Below are 13,103 nucleotides of genomic sequence, written 5' to 3' on the forward strand. Positions count from 1 at the left end.
TGATACACAGAGATGCACATCTCCACATCAATTGCATCAGACATACCAGGGGATGATGCAGATCAAAGCCAGCTGGGGAACGCTTCTGTGTGGCACTTCTATATTTACTCCCATATATATATATATTTTTTCTGCGGTACGCGGGCCTCTCACTGCTGTGGCCTCTCCCGTTGCGGAGCACAGGCTCCGGACGCGCAGGCTCAGCAGCCATGGCTCACGGGCCCAGCCACTCCGTGGCATGTGGGATCTTCCCGCACCAGGGCATGAACCCGTGTCCCCTGCATCGGCAGGCGGACTCTCAACCACTGCGCCACCAGGGAAGCCCTACTCCCATATTTTGATGATCTTAGAAGTTCACAATTAAAGAAAACTGGAATGCACCTGGGAAGTCCTGATGGAATCAGAAAGCCAGACTTTTAAGATAAAGTCTCCCTCAATGAGGGTTATATGAAATGGGGCTAGATTCTAGTCACTGTAATGAAGAAATGGCCCAGGCCTCCCATCTGAGGATGCGCCTATGCTGGGAATCCTGGGCCTTGTGTTTACATCTTGGTAGCATCCTTTCCCTTACCGTCCTTCCTTTTGAGGCAAGTAAATAATGATAGGCGGGGGTGGCTAAATGTCAGTGATTAATACTGGTGGCATTTTCAGATCCTGTTTGCATCTCAAAAAACCATTTACTTTAAAGAAATCAAATAGACAACCGTGTGGTGACAACATTAACATTTATTTGAAAAGGGCATCATGAAAGCTCATTGGGAAATCACGACTAATAGTCCTAAAGAATCATCTTGCTAAGAGTCCTTCTTCCTACGTTCCACCCCCGCCCCCCCCAATCCTCCTTCCTATCCCTTAAACTAATTTGATTCAATGAGTTCAAAATACAGAAAACCGCCACAGGCACTAATTCTGCACTCACATATAAATACGTCAGCTATTATATACATACACTGTCAATTATGAACTACACTATACACACTTGCACGCGCACGGGCACACACACACACTCAGCCAGGTCATGAACGTCTAAATGGACACAGACATGTCACAATGTATGTGTAATGCTGCAGCATTTGTGGATTTACAGCTCTGCTCTCCACAGGCCAGAATCAACAGCCATGGAGGAAGAGCTCAAAAGGGGAAAGTGATGTGCTGGGGTCCCAAGGGGTCCTGAAGGAGAAAAGACCTGGTCAACCTGGTTGGTGCTAAAGGAGAGCACGGAAAACAGGCCGCAGAGCCCCCTCCCACAGGCCTGTGTCCCCTCCCCACTTCCCCAGCTGGCAGGCCCCACCAAGACCATCCTTCAGCAGGCTTCAGTCCTAGGCTGGATTTGGGATACGGGGTATTTTAACTAGAAGATTTCTAGGCTTAGCGAGATGAAGAGGCAATACACTGCCCTAAGCCTTCTCCCCAGACATAAGGAAGCTGCCTTGTTTCAGCACAACTGCCTGCCAGGGTCTTTGGGTCTGGAGAAGTGGGCGTGGCCTGCTCAGAGGTGCCCACTTCCCTGTCTACCATCAAACTTAATATTCAGCCTAACAGCTCAGGTCTAGTCTTTTCCCACAGGCCCCAGCTGGCCAGCTGCCATTTCATGGTCATAAAGAGGAACTGGGAGAAATAGTCTCACTTCTCAGTGAGACTCTCTGTACCCAGGTGAGAAGCCCCAGGGACAATGGAATAGCAACTGGAAGGTGTCATGACCCAAGGGCCCCTAGTGAAGCCAGGAGGTCTGGCCTTTGAGGAGCCTAAACAACTGCAAGGCTGTTCTGATTCTTAGGCCAGTTGAAACATATCCTCTGGGACTGAGAACACCCAGGGCAAAGGACAGTGCATCTGGGGCCCCTGCACTTCAAGCACTTCAGACGGTCCCAGCCCCACCTTTTCACTGCTCATCCATCTATTCTTATGCTTGAGGCGGAGGGCTGGACAGAGGGGAATGTCTGAGGACTTCTCTCCTTCTTCTTCTGACCCACTCAGGCTACTTCTCTGGGGAGGAGATGTTTAGCAGTCAAGAAATCACTTATTTCTACTTTTCAAAAAGAGGAAAATGGCAACAGGCACAGGCCATGGGGGAGCACTTTGCAAGGAAAACCGGAAGGAGCCTCCAGGGTCACACTGGGGCTCTCCTCTCATCTGCTTCTTATGCATTTATGTGACTCAACCAAGTTCACTGAAATTCCAAATATATCCATGCTACTGGGTTCTGTCGGCAGAGTGCTAACCGACCCTACCCCTTGCCCACGAGGAAGTCTTCAGCAGTTTTGGGGAGTGACTGGCTTGGGTGGCCTTGCTAACTGAAATTCACAACAGAGGGGGGATAGCAAAAAGGGCTGGCTGCTTGACACGGTGCCGCCAGACGCCAGAGGGCTTGGAAGGCAGGAAGAGTGGTGCTAGGCTGAAGGCTGGGGCACCCACCAAACTCTGCTTGCCATCTCTCCCAGGGCTCGGGAGGGCAGGGGTGGGGTGAAGGAGGCTGCTTAATTTACCAGGTAATTGTTCCAGTTAATGTTCATCATGAACTTTCTGATTCTGAGGCATCTTTGGCCAGAATCCGTATTCTACTCCATGTCAGCAGGCAAGTTAATACTCTACTGACTGTAAGTTTAAATTGAAACCGAGAAGGAGGGCACTCAAAATGTGGCCATGTCTCCAAAGGAAGCACATCTTTGCTACGTAGCGGTGACACAAAGAAAAAGCTGCTTCAGATAGAGGAAACAGCAGTGAAGTATATGAAGAATGGGAATCCTGCACCTTGTTTCTTCGATCTGTTCCCAGGGTGGGGATGAGGGAGAGACAGCTGATGGACATGTAGGTCTCTGGTTCTAGTGCTGGTTCTAGAAAGAGGCTCCAGGGAATGACTGCCAAGTCCCAGAACCAGGGCCCCAGGGCAGTGCTCGGGGTGCAGTTGCCATGGGGGTGGACCCTACAGTCAGAGAAGCACTAGAGAGAAACAGGGCTTCGCGTCAAAGCTGAGCAGGGAAGAAAGATGGGAAGATCCAGTGAGGAAAAGACATGTTTGTGGCTCAAGATTTACATTTTCTCTGAAGCTTCTTCCAAAGGTCATTTGTCTTCAAGTTTGTTTCTAGTTATTTTATTTTATTTATTTATTTATTTTTTTCAGTACGCGGGCCTCTCACTGTTGTGGCCTCTCCCGTTGCGGAGCGCAGGCTCCGGACGCGCAGGCTCAGCGGCCATGGCTCACGGGCCCAGCCGCTCCGCGGCATGTGGGATCTTCCGGGACCGGGGCACGAACCCGTGTCCCCTGCATCGGCAGGCGGACTCTCAACCGCTGCGCCACCAGGGAAGCCCTGTTTCTAGTTATTTTAAATTTGGTTTCTTAATAAAGAGATATTAAAGTAAAGAGAAATCTCGGTTCATGCCTGTAAAGTTGGGTTGAGTATTAGCCAAAAGCCATAGAGCAGAGCCAAAGGCTGTGGTGGAGGGGCGGGAGCCGGGCCCCCTCGGCCCTGTAGTCATGTAGACCCTCTGGAAGCCACAGGCCCACAGCACAGAGGCAGCAACCAAGGGGGGAAACTATAGGAACAAGGGTCAGGTAGCCCCCACACCCAACAAGACTATTGCACACGCAATAGGAGAGTTCCATGTGTTAAGATTCTCCTAATTTGGACAAATACACCTATCAGCCCTGATAATCAGGCTCTCACAGTGCATCTGTGCAGGGCCACGCACAGAGGTGTGACCCGAGGGTGTCCTGAGAAGACTGCCCTCCCCTTAGCAGAATCAGCCCGCTTCTGACCCCACCCAACGCTGCCGAAAATGGTACCCTCAAAAGGGGTTCCTTTGGGTCAAGAAATCTACTCACCCTCCCTCTTTTCAAGAGCAAATTCTCCAGGAAGGAATCATGTGACTATTCTCACCTTCCTGTGAGTCATATCAGCTCAGAAAAGTTATGGGAAGTTAGACTGGAAAAGAAGAAGGAAAGGGCTCTTCTTGGCCAGAGGGAGCTGCCTCAGGGAGAGGCCCAGGTGAGGTTCTGCCAGAGGCAGCTCACGCGGGGAGCCGCAGGAAGAAAAGCATCAAAGAGGGAGAACTCAACTCAGAAATACATCCCTCTGGACAAAGGAGGGGAGATACTACAGAGGGACGCAGACTTGCCCACTTCTGCCCGCTGCTCCTGGACAGAAGGCCGGCCCGTGCTTCTGCTCCCTGGCCCAGTTGGCCAGCCTGGGGACACGGGCTCCCTCTGTCAGCGGCCTGCTGCCCCCCACGGTGTCTCTACCCCAGCTTCCGTTATACAAGCTCAGTATTAATTAACAATAGAAACAATTCACGAAGAGGCAACTGGCAGGGTGAGCAGGGGAGTGGAAAAGACACCAGAGACTTGAAGGCCTTTGGACCCTCAAATGGGGAAGGAGGAGGGGACACTCTGGAGGAGATCAGCGCCCCATCTTCCAGCTCCCACAGGCCACTGCTTTATGGGAGGAGCTGGCCTTGCCTCCTCCTGATTGCAGTCTACGGCCTCCTTTGACCAACTGTGTCTCTCTCTAGTTCCCTCCTGGGGTAATGGCAGCTGCACACCCACCCCCGTGAAAGCCCTTCACTTACTACACTAAGCAGGAGTTTCCTGGGACCTCAGCCTCTCTCTGGAGACCCCCAATGACTCCTGACCCCAGGATGACACAGAAGAGGAGACAAAGGGCACAGGTAGGATGCTTATTGGCCCCAGCGTGGCCAGATCTCCCTCAGGGAAGACAAAGAGGAAGCAGGGAGGCCGAGAGGGGGGCAGGGGGGCCCAGGGCTCCACCTTGCTTAGCTGTCCAAGGTGCTTTTTCTCTGAGATCCCAGTTAGATCTCCATGGCGTCGGGGTGGGCGTGAAGGCGAGCCCCTCCCTCAGGCCCCACCCCTCCGAGAAGCTGTGTCTTGGAATTCAGTATACGCACAGATCGGGAAACTTCATCTCATAGACGGGGATGGAGTGGCTCTGAGGCTGGCCATAGGCTGCAGTGATGGTTCCTGATGGGCTTGGTGGGGGCCTGGGACAGAAACACAAAGAGGGGAAAGGCGTGAGGACGGTTCTGGGGTCCCGCCCCGTGCAGCAGAGCAGCTGACTGAGGTTTCTCTTTGAATAGGGACCAGAGATTATGTCACTCCGTGGTTCCCAGGTTCAAGTTGTTCTAGAATCTTCAGCTTGAAGTCAAGCTTTACTGCAGGCTCTACAGCGACTCTGTTGCTCTAGAAAGTACCAGCTTGTGACACTAGGACCCCGGCTCTTTTCCAGGGTTCACTGAGCTGTCTCTTTCTCCCTTCAGTCTCTGTTTCCTTATCTGGGGAGACTTGGTGGCCGACTCCAGCCCTGGAGACAGAGGCTGGGGGCAGGGAGGGCTGAAGACAGGTGCGAGAGGAGGACGTGGGGGGAGGGGTACCTACACTGGGCCACAGAAGTGGGGATCCCCTGCTCAGAGCTGCCACTTACCGGATGGTGATTTCAAAGATCTGATTGAGTTTGCTCTGCAGCAGTGATGCCTAGACACAAACAGAGGGAAAGTGAGCCAGGGGTTGACTCCCAAGCCCCCCTGCCCACCATGCACTGAAAGTGCTGGGCAGTTGCGGCCTTAGGAAAGAAACCGGTGTGAGCTCGTTTCCAGCACTTATCTGTGGACCCTGGCGGTGGGTTCAGATCTGAAAGAGCCGCCCAGCAAAGGCCTGTCGGGGACAGCACAGAGGCCAGGAACCCCAGGAAGGACTTCAGCAAAAGTTCTGGAAGAGCCCTTAGCTCCTCCAAGTGGGGCAATAGGGCCTGCTGGGCAGAGTCAGGAGGCTCAGAGCTGGTTCCAGCTCTTTCCTTAACTCCCAAGGAGCAGTTGTACAAAGTTGGTGCATTAGGGAAGATGTTCTCTCTGGTCCCTTCCGGCTCCACCTAAGTCCACGTACACAGAGAGTGAGATTGTGCTCAACTCTGAGCTCACGAAATGAGCAGCCTCTGCCTCTCAGGATGGAACTAGAGGTCAGCATAATATAGGCCCAGAAAAATCTATATTATACTTACATGTATTTTTATATATAATTTATGTATTTTTTATATATTACTATATATAATTATTATAATATATGAGAAGTTTATGTATATATATTTGAAATATATATAATAGAAAATTACACGTGTTTTTATTGAGAGGAAAAAGTACAATAAAATATAAGTTATTTGTAGACTTTGGATGTTTACAATTACGTTTCATTGTTACAAAGATGGACACTGGGGCTAACAAATCTGGAATATCATTTTCAAGAAATGTTTGTGCTCTTCCCTTAGCCATCTACTCGTCTTTCTACTCGTCTGGCGCCCTCTCATTCAGGTTTCTTTTCCAAGGCCAGGCCGTTCCATTCCACCTGCCGGGGTCCCCCAGTTGGAAGCGGGCCCTCTAGCAAACGCTGGCCATCTTTCCTGTGCCCTGGCCCCTTCCCCCATCACTCCATAATGTGACGACCCTAACGGCAACAAACTGGCAGAGTTGTCATGAGAAGGAGATAAGCTGATAAATATAAGATGCTCTGATGAACAGCAAGTGCTATTTCCGTTCCTGCTCTGATGATTATAATTATTATCGTCTATCTATTTGGTACAGGAGATCCTGAGGTCAGGGTTTCTCCCTTATATGAAAACTGTGACCTCTGGAGGGGTGTATGACTAATAGCCTTTAGGTTCATGGGAAAACAATGTAGTGCCAAGGCACTGTTGGGATCTAAACCCTAATTTCTGGATGACAACAGAATCAGGATCTCCTAGAAACTCAGTCCTGTGGGCCCACATCCAGTGTCCGTTTGATCCCGGAGGGGCACCGTTACGTCTCACTTACCCGGGCCCCGCAATGCGCTGCAATCTCCTCAAAGGGCGCCTTCTGGAACTTCTCCACCACCTGTCGCCGCCGTTCACGTTCCTGCTCCTCGACGGCCACGCTGTCCACTGCGCCACAGAGAGCCAGGTCAGCCCTCAGGTCCTACCCCAGTGATGCAGTCTGAGATTTCCCCCCAGATCTCCACTCTGCTGATGAGGGGCAGGGTAGCGTGGAGGGTGCGATGCCATCACTCGGCCCTGGGAGGGCTAGACCCTTTTCTGATTCTGCCTGAGGGCTCAGCCCCCTTCCTTGCCTAAGAGTTTGAAAACTAGTTGAGTGGACCCTTAAGTGGGGCTAAAGTCCCATGTAGTTGCATTGACACTGGGACTCTTAGACGGAAGTTCCTGGAACAGGAAGTACTCTGGGGGGAATATGAAAAGGGACATCAACAGTGGAAAAGCCACAAAAGACAGCGAAGAACCCCTATGGCAGAGCAGTCGGAGGCCATTAAGTTTAAGGCTTCTGCGTATTCCTCTTGGTAGCCGAAATGAAAAAAAAAAAAAAAAAAAGGAAGGGTATGAAATATGTTCATCATGCCCAGTTTAAGAAGGCAGAGCAGTGGGAACATTTAGAAAGTGTACCATGAATGACAACAAAGATAAAGATTTGTCATCAGTTATCGGAAAAATTCTCTAATTCGGGATACTTCATTGCCCAATAATCTAGACGAGGTAATACTGCATTTTAAAATCTATTGCCATTATTAAATAAATACTAATAGGATTTGTTCTTAATGGCTTTCACTAAGAACTTTTTCAACTTTTTCTTTTGTATCACACTCCACCAAAAAATCGTCAAGGTATTTATACAAATTAAAATTGCAGGTGGGAGGGAGGGAGAGGCAAGAGGGAAGAGACATGGGAACATATGTATAACTGATTCACTTTCTTATAAACCAGAAACTAACACACCATTGTAAAGCAATTATACTCCAATAAAGATGTTAAAAAAATAAAAAATAAAATTGCTTTTTACTTGTCTGATTGGCTGTAACCCTCAACTGACCACTTTTAATGGCAGCAGTCAGTAGAAAAAGGGTTCCTGGCATAGGACATGGACACCCCCCCAACCCGTTAAGAGAGGGGGACTTTTAATTGCAGCTTCAGTAGCTGTGAAGAGTTTAGAGGAAGCCACCAGCCTCTCCCCTCACACCTGTGTGAATCACACTTGCAGGGCAGCAGACAGCTGAGCACACCCACACACCTCTCCAGGACCCAGCCCTGTGATCCCCTCCCTGGGGGGCTCCCACTTACCAATGGCCTTCTTCAGCGTCTCATAGGTGATCTCCTCGGCAGGCACGCGCTGAGGGAGAGGGAACAGAAGTGCTCAGAAAGGGGGAGGGGGGAGCGGGGGGTGGGGAGGCAGCCTTGGCTTCCTCAGTTACCTGGCAGCCACTTCACTTCTCAGAAGAATGTCCTGAAGGGAGAAACTCCCTGAGGACACCCACATTCTCACTAGGGTCTCTGGAACCTGCCTGAGCAGGCACAGAGCCTCCAACTGAAGGAGAGCTGGGAGAGAGAGAGGAGGGGAGGCTACTGCCTCATCAGTCACAAGTCTGGCCTGAAAGAACTCACTGGCCTCTCCCCCCTCGCCCCCCAGCGGGTCCCGTTAAGCTCCCTGGGAAGAAAACACTGTAATTCAAACACATCTTCAGAGCACTTAACAGAAAATATTCGAAACAAGAGAAGGCAGTTAGCAAATATAATCTCATATGAAAATTTCAAGAACTAACATTTTTTTTTTTTTGCGGCACGCGGGCCTCTCACTGTTGTGGCCTCTCCCGTTGCGGAGCACAGGCTCTGGACGCGCAGGCTCAGCGGCCATGGCTCACGGGCCCAGCAACTCCGCGGCATGTGGGATCTTCCCGGACCGGGGCACGAACCCGTGTCCCCTGCATCAGCAGGCGGACTCCTAACCACTGCGCCACCAGGGAAGCCCCTGACTAACATTTTTGAAGACTTCTGATATTAAATTATCCACCAAGGTGATGTGAGTATTCAGTAAAGGTAAGGCATACTGAGGTTGGTCCAAGGACCTGGGTCACAGGATCTCAGTGTCCTGGGAACCCATAAAAGGAGGTGGAAAATAATGAAACCCAAAGAAGGGTGTTCTATGGATGTGTGGCCTTAGGTCAGATGCTGAAAACTGTGAAGGAGTTTGGACTAAATTCCAGGAATTCCCCCCTAGACTGTGAGCTCCTTGAGGCAAGACCCATGATTTATTCATATTCTATTAGTTAAATGTAATATTACATGAACGAGGCAGACACAGGAGAGAATGATTTCATTGATATAAAGCTCAAGAAATGACATAAGTTGGGCTAGTGGCTCCCTCTGGGGAGGGGGTACACAGGCAGGGCTCCTGGAGGACAGCATTTTAGTCCCTGATCTGGGTGAGTGCATCCGTATATCCACTTTATACACTCAGACAATGCACTGAGCTTGGAATTCCACAAATGCTTGTTCGAGTAGGAATGGACAGAGTTGTAGGTCTGGGATAAAGTCACCCAACAAATATTAAGTGAGCACCAATTATGTGCAGGATTCTTGGCTAGTCACTTAGTTGAAATTGCAACATGTATTACTATAGGAATGACACGCAACAGCGCTATCATTCACTCTGAAGATTCATTCACTGTGAAGGTTCATCCTCTGTAGGTCTGTCTATCTACCCATCCATCCATCCATCCACCCATCCACTGTCAGCACTGACCAACGTCAGATATTCACGGGTAAAGTGATAGGAAACCATGTGGTGGTGGGAGAAAAAGGAAGACAGGTCACTGGGTAAAGGCAGGCAGAGAGGAGCTGATGGAGGAGATGGACCCCAGGCTGGATGTTGATGAATGGGCGATTCAAGAACGTAGAGGTGGAGAGGAAGGGTGATTCCGACATGGGATTCCACACTAGCAAAGACATGGAGGTGAATGAGATAGCATGGGGAAGACTGAGAGCAGACCAGCCAGAGAGGAGGGGAGATGAAATGAAATGGGAGGGCATCCCTGACTACAAATGGTTCTGAATGCCAGGCACTGGGTTTGGAATTTAACCAAACCAGCATTTATTGATCACCTGTTATGAGGCTGGCATTTGAGGCTACAGGGAGTTACCGTGAGATTCTGGAGGGGTGGGGGGGGCAAGGTGGGCTGGAAGTGGAAAGAAGTACAGCACGGCAGAAGGGAGGAGGCTCCCACACCCCTGCTTTCGATACCAAGCCATCCCCGGGCTAAGCTGACTCTCTGAGGGGGAGGAACCCATGATGCTGACCGAGGGGCCATGAGGGAGCAGGCAGCTGTGTACCCAGGTGAGCATTTCTCTTCCTTCTTCTGCTTCACTTTACTTATCAATTCCTGAGGGTCTCTCAACTCTCGGGAAGGAAGAATTACAACTATTGAGGGGATAGCAGTCAACTCACGCTGTGCTCCTAACATGTGAGGTTCCCATCCTGCAGAGCTGGAAGGGCCTTGGAGGACACCTGGCTCAACCTCATGTTGCTTCTCCAATTAGCCTGAGTCAGAGCTTCCTTCCTTCCATGGGAAGGTTCCAGACAAGCTTGGAAAAGCCCTGCCCTGGAGGTCTGCCCTAGTAACCGAGGAGCTGTTGGAATGGCTGAGGGCACAGTTAGGGGGAGGCTTGACCTTTACCCCACTGACTTCTCCTTGCTCCAGGCCCATCTGGGGAAAGGCTGGGTGTCCAGGCTGTCCTTCACAGCTACTCCAGGCTGTCCATGCCCAGGGATCTCACAAGTCTCCTTGTCCCAGTCCCACCCAGATGTGCATCCTCCCTGCTTCTTGCTAAGGTTCCCCTGCGTCTCTGTCTCCATTAACTCCCTTAACTGGCAGAGTTACCATTTAAAACAAGGGTACCGCATTCTGAGGCTTCAGTTCCCTCGGGATGCCTTTCTCCCTCCTCACTGCCCCGCCCACATTTCCTTTTCATTTTAGTGAGTAAATTTGCTATTTCCACTAAAATTCTTTATTCCCCCTTACCTGTGGGTACACCTTCTTTATTTTCTGAGGTAGAAGCACTACCGCGCAAAAAAAAAAAGAGCATTTTTCTTGACATATCTGGAAGAAACATTGTAAAAGCTATTCTTGCCCTCATCTTTTCTGTGAGGCCTTCCAATTTCCAACATGGAGCACGTCCGCCTCCATCATGAATGACTACCAGCAAGGCTTTCAAGACTGACTTTTATAACATGCTCATGGGAGTGTACGGGGTGGGGGGGATTCGGTAATTTTTTCCAGATGGAAATGTCTAGGATACATATGATGAGAGTCAGTAAGAAAACAGGACTTACTTGAGAAATTTACTTTCTGTGCAACTTTAAATGTGTGGGGTGGCTAAGGGAGTCTAGATCATGGAGTGTCTGACCACCTAGGAGGTAGGAAGAGCCCCCTCCCGGGAGGACGCTGAGCTTCACCAGGACAGTGGATCAAGAATGAGACGCTCACCTCCTCCTTCTCGGGGCTGTTCCTCGATTCTACCTCCACCTGCAGGGAAATGGTTTCTCCAATGCTCTTCCTCTTGGATAAGCGATCCTCATCTGGGAAAGGAGGATAGAGAAGCTAGAGTCCCCAGCCCCTGCAGAGCAAGCCAGGGTCATGCCTCCAGCACCATCTCCCAACCCCCCTGCCTTTTCCTGGTTCACAGTCCTCGGAGGGCTCAGAGGGAGTTTATACGCTGGGGCTACAGCTGGAGTTTATGGAGGGCTGCAGGCCTTCACCGCCCATCTTAGGGCGGTGAGTGTTGCTTTTTAGGGCTAAGATTTTGAAATTACTGATGAGCACAAAGAAGCCGCTTATGACCAGAAAGCGTATCTCAACTTTCACAAGGGTCATCTGCTAACAGCACCAGCAGCTGTCATTTGCGTAGCATTTCCTACTACGGGCATCTGCCTCTACCCTCTAAGGCAGGTATTGCTAATATCCCTACTTTACAGTCAAGGCAACTGAGACTCAGGGATGCCAAGGGACTCGTCTAAGATTCTTCAGGAAGTAAGCTACAGAGAACTGGGTCTCAGACTCCACAGCCCATGTGTGCTCTTTCCGGCACCGTGGGGTCTCTCCCACGCACAGGCCAGGCTATCCCGTGGGCCAGTTACTCCCAAGGACCCTGCACTGAAGAGGAGAGTGGGAAAATCAAGGATCTCACCATGGATTTCCACTGTGTCTTTCAGCTCTTGTGTGACATCTAAGGTGCCATGGAAGGTGACCGAAGGACTCACAAGTCCCTTCCTTTCAGGCCCTGGCCAAGAAAAGCCAGAGGCAGGCTCGGAAGTCCTCAAGCAGGGCTCCTACCTGTCAGCTGAGGGATGTAGGGCAGGCAGAGCCTGTCTGCATTGTAACCACTGCCCCCCAGGACCTCACTGATGTTGCTCTGGCGGAAGAGAAGCTCAATCACCACTCCGTCGACGTTTTGAGACAGCCTGGGAGACAAAGGAGGGAAGAGGCAGATGAGAACCATGGGGGACTAGAATGATTTCCTGATGACCTTCCTTATGTTTTTTTTTTTTCTTTTTTTTTTTTGCGGTACGCGGGCCTCTCACTGTTGCGGCCTCTCCCGTTGCGGAGCATAGGCTCTGGACGCGCAGGCTCAGCGGCCATGGCTCACGGGCCCAGCCGCTCCGCGGCATGTGGGATCTTCCCGGACCGGGGCACGAACCCGTGTCCCCTGCATCGGCAGGCGGACTCCCAACCACTGCACCATCAGGAAAGCCCGACCTTCCTTATTTTAAAAGTAATCCTCAAGGCAGTTCCCCGGTGGCCTAGTGGTTAGGATTCCCGGCTTTTACTGCCGTGGCCTGGGCTCAATCCCTGGTCGGGGAACTGAGATCCCTCAAGCCACGCAGCAAGGCTGGAAAAAAAAAAGTAACACTCATTATACAAAAGTGACAGAGAAGCAAAAGGAAAAAAAGCCACCTACAGTCCCACTTTCCACATTCAGATTTTGTGCAGAGTCCCTCAGTCACACACATTTTTGCACACACACAGACATGCCCACGGCCCCCACTGTCCTGTTCTAGGATCTATTTTATTCACCTGTTATACAGTGAATATCTCACATGAACTATTCTTTAAAAACACTTTGGACGGGCTACCAGTTGTCTAGGGTGTGGATGGGCCACCATTTATAAAGCCATCCTCTATTGTGGGATATTTTGGTTTTTTCAGAATATCTTTCCCTGAGTCCCTCTGATGCTGAAGTGATGTTGGCCCACGCTGCAGGCTGAGAAGACCACTTGGATTG

General features: G+C 50.6%; 1 protein-coding gene across 6 annotated transcripts in view; it reads right to left on the reverse strand.

Moving 5' to 3' along the window:
- Positions 1 to 708: 708 nt before the first annotated feature.
- Positions 709 to 13,103, reverse strand: part of EFR3B (EFR3 homolog B) — a 91,161-nt gene continuing 78,766 nt past the window's right edge. For all 6 annotated transcript variants that reach the window (XM_049695848.1, XM_049695849.1, XM_049695847.1 and 3 more), the window contains 6 exons: positions 12,155 to 12,282; positions 11,309 to 11,400; positions 8,109 to 8,157; positions 6,817 to 6,923; positions 5,436 to 5,485; positions 709 to 4,995 (listed from right to left, as the gene is read on the reverse strand). In XM_049695848.1, coding sequence (XP_049551805.1) covers positions 4,890 to 4,995; positions 5,436 to 5,485; positions 6,817 to 6,923; positions 8,109 to 8,157; positions 11,309 to 11,400; positions 12,155 to 12,282 — 532 coding nt within the window. In that variant the 3' untranslated portion in view covers positions 709 to 4,889. The remainder of the gene's footprint in view (positions 4,996 to 5,435; positions 5,486 to 6,816; positions 6,924 to 8,108; positions 8,158 to 11,308; positions 11,401 to 12,154; positions 12,283 to 13,103) is intronic.

This window comes from Orcinus orca, chromosome 13 (genome assembly GCF_937001465.1).
Source record: "Orcinus orca chromosome 13, mOrcOrc1.1, whole genome shotgun sequence".
NCBI classification, from domain to species: domain Eukaryota; kingdom Metazoa; phylum Chordata; class Mammalia; order Artiodactyla; family Delphinidae; genus Orcinus; species Orcinus orca.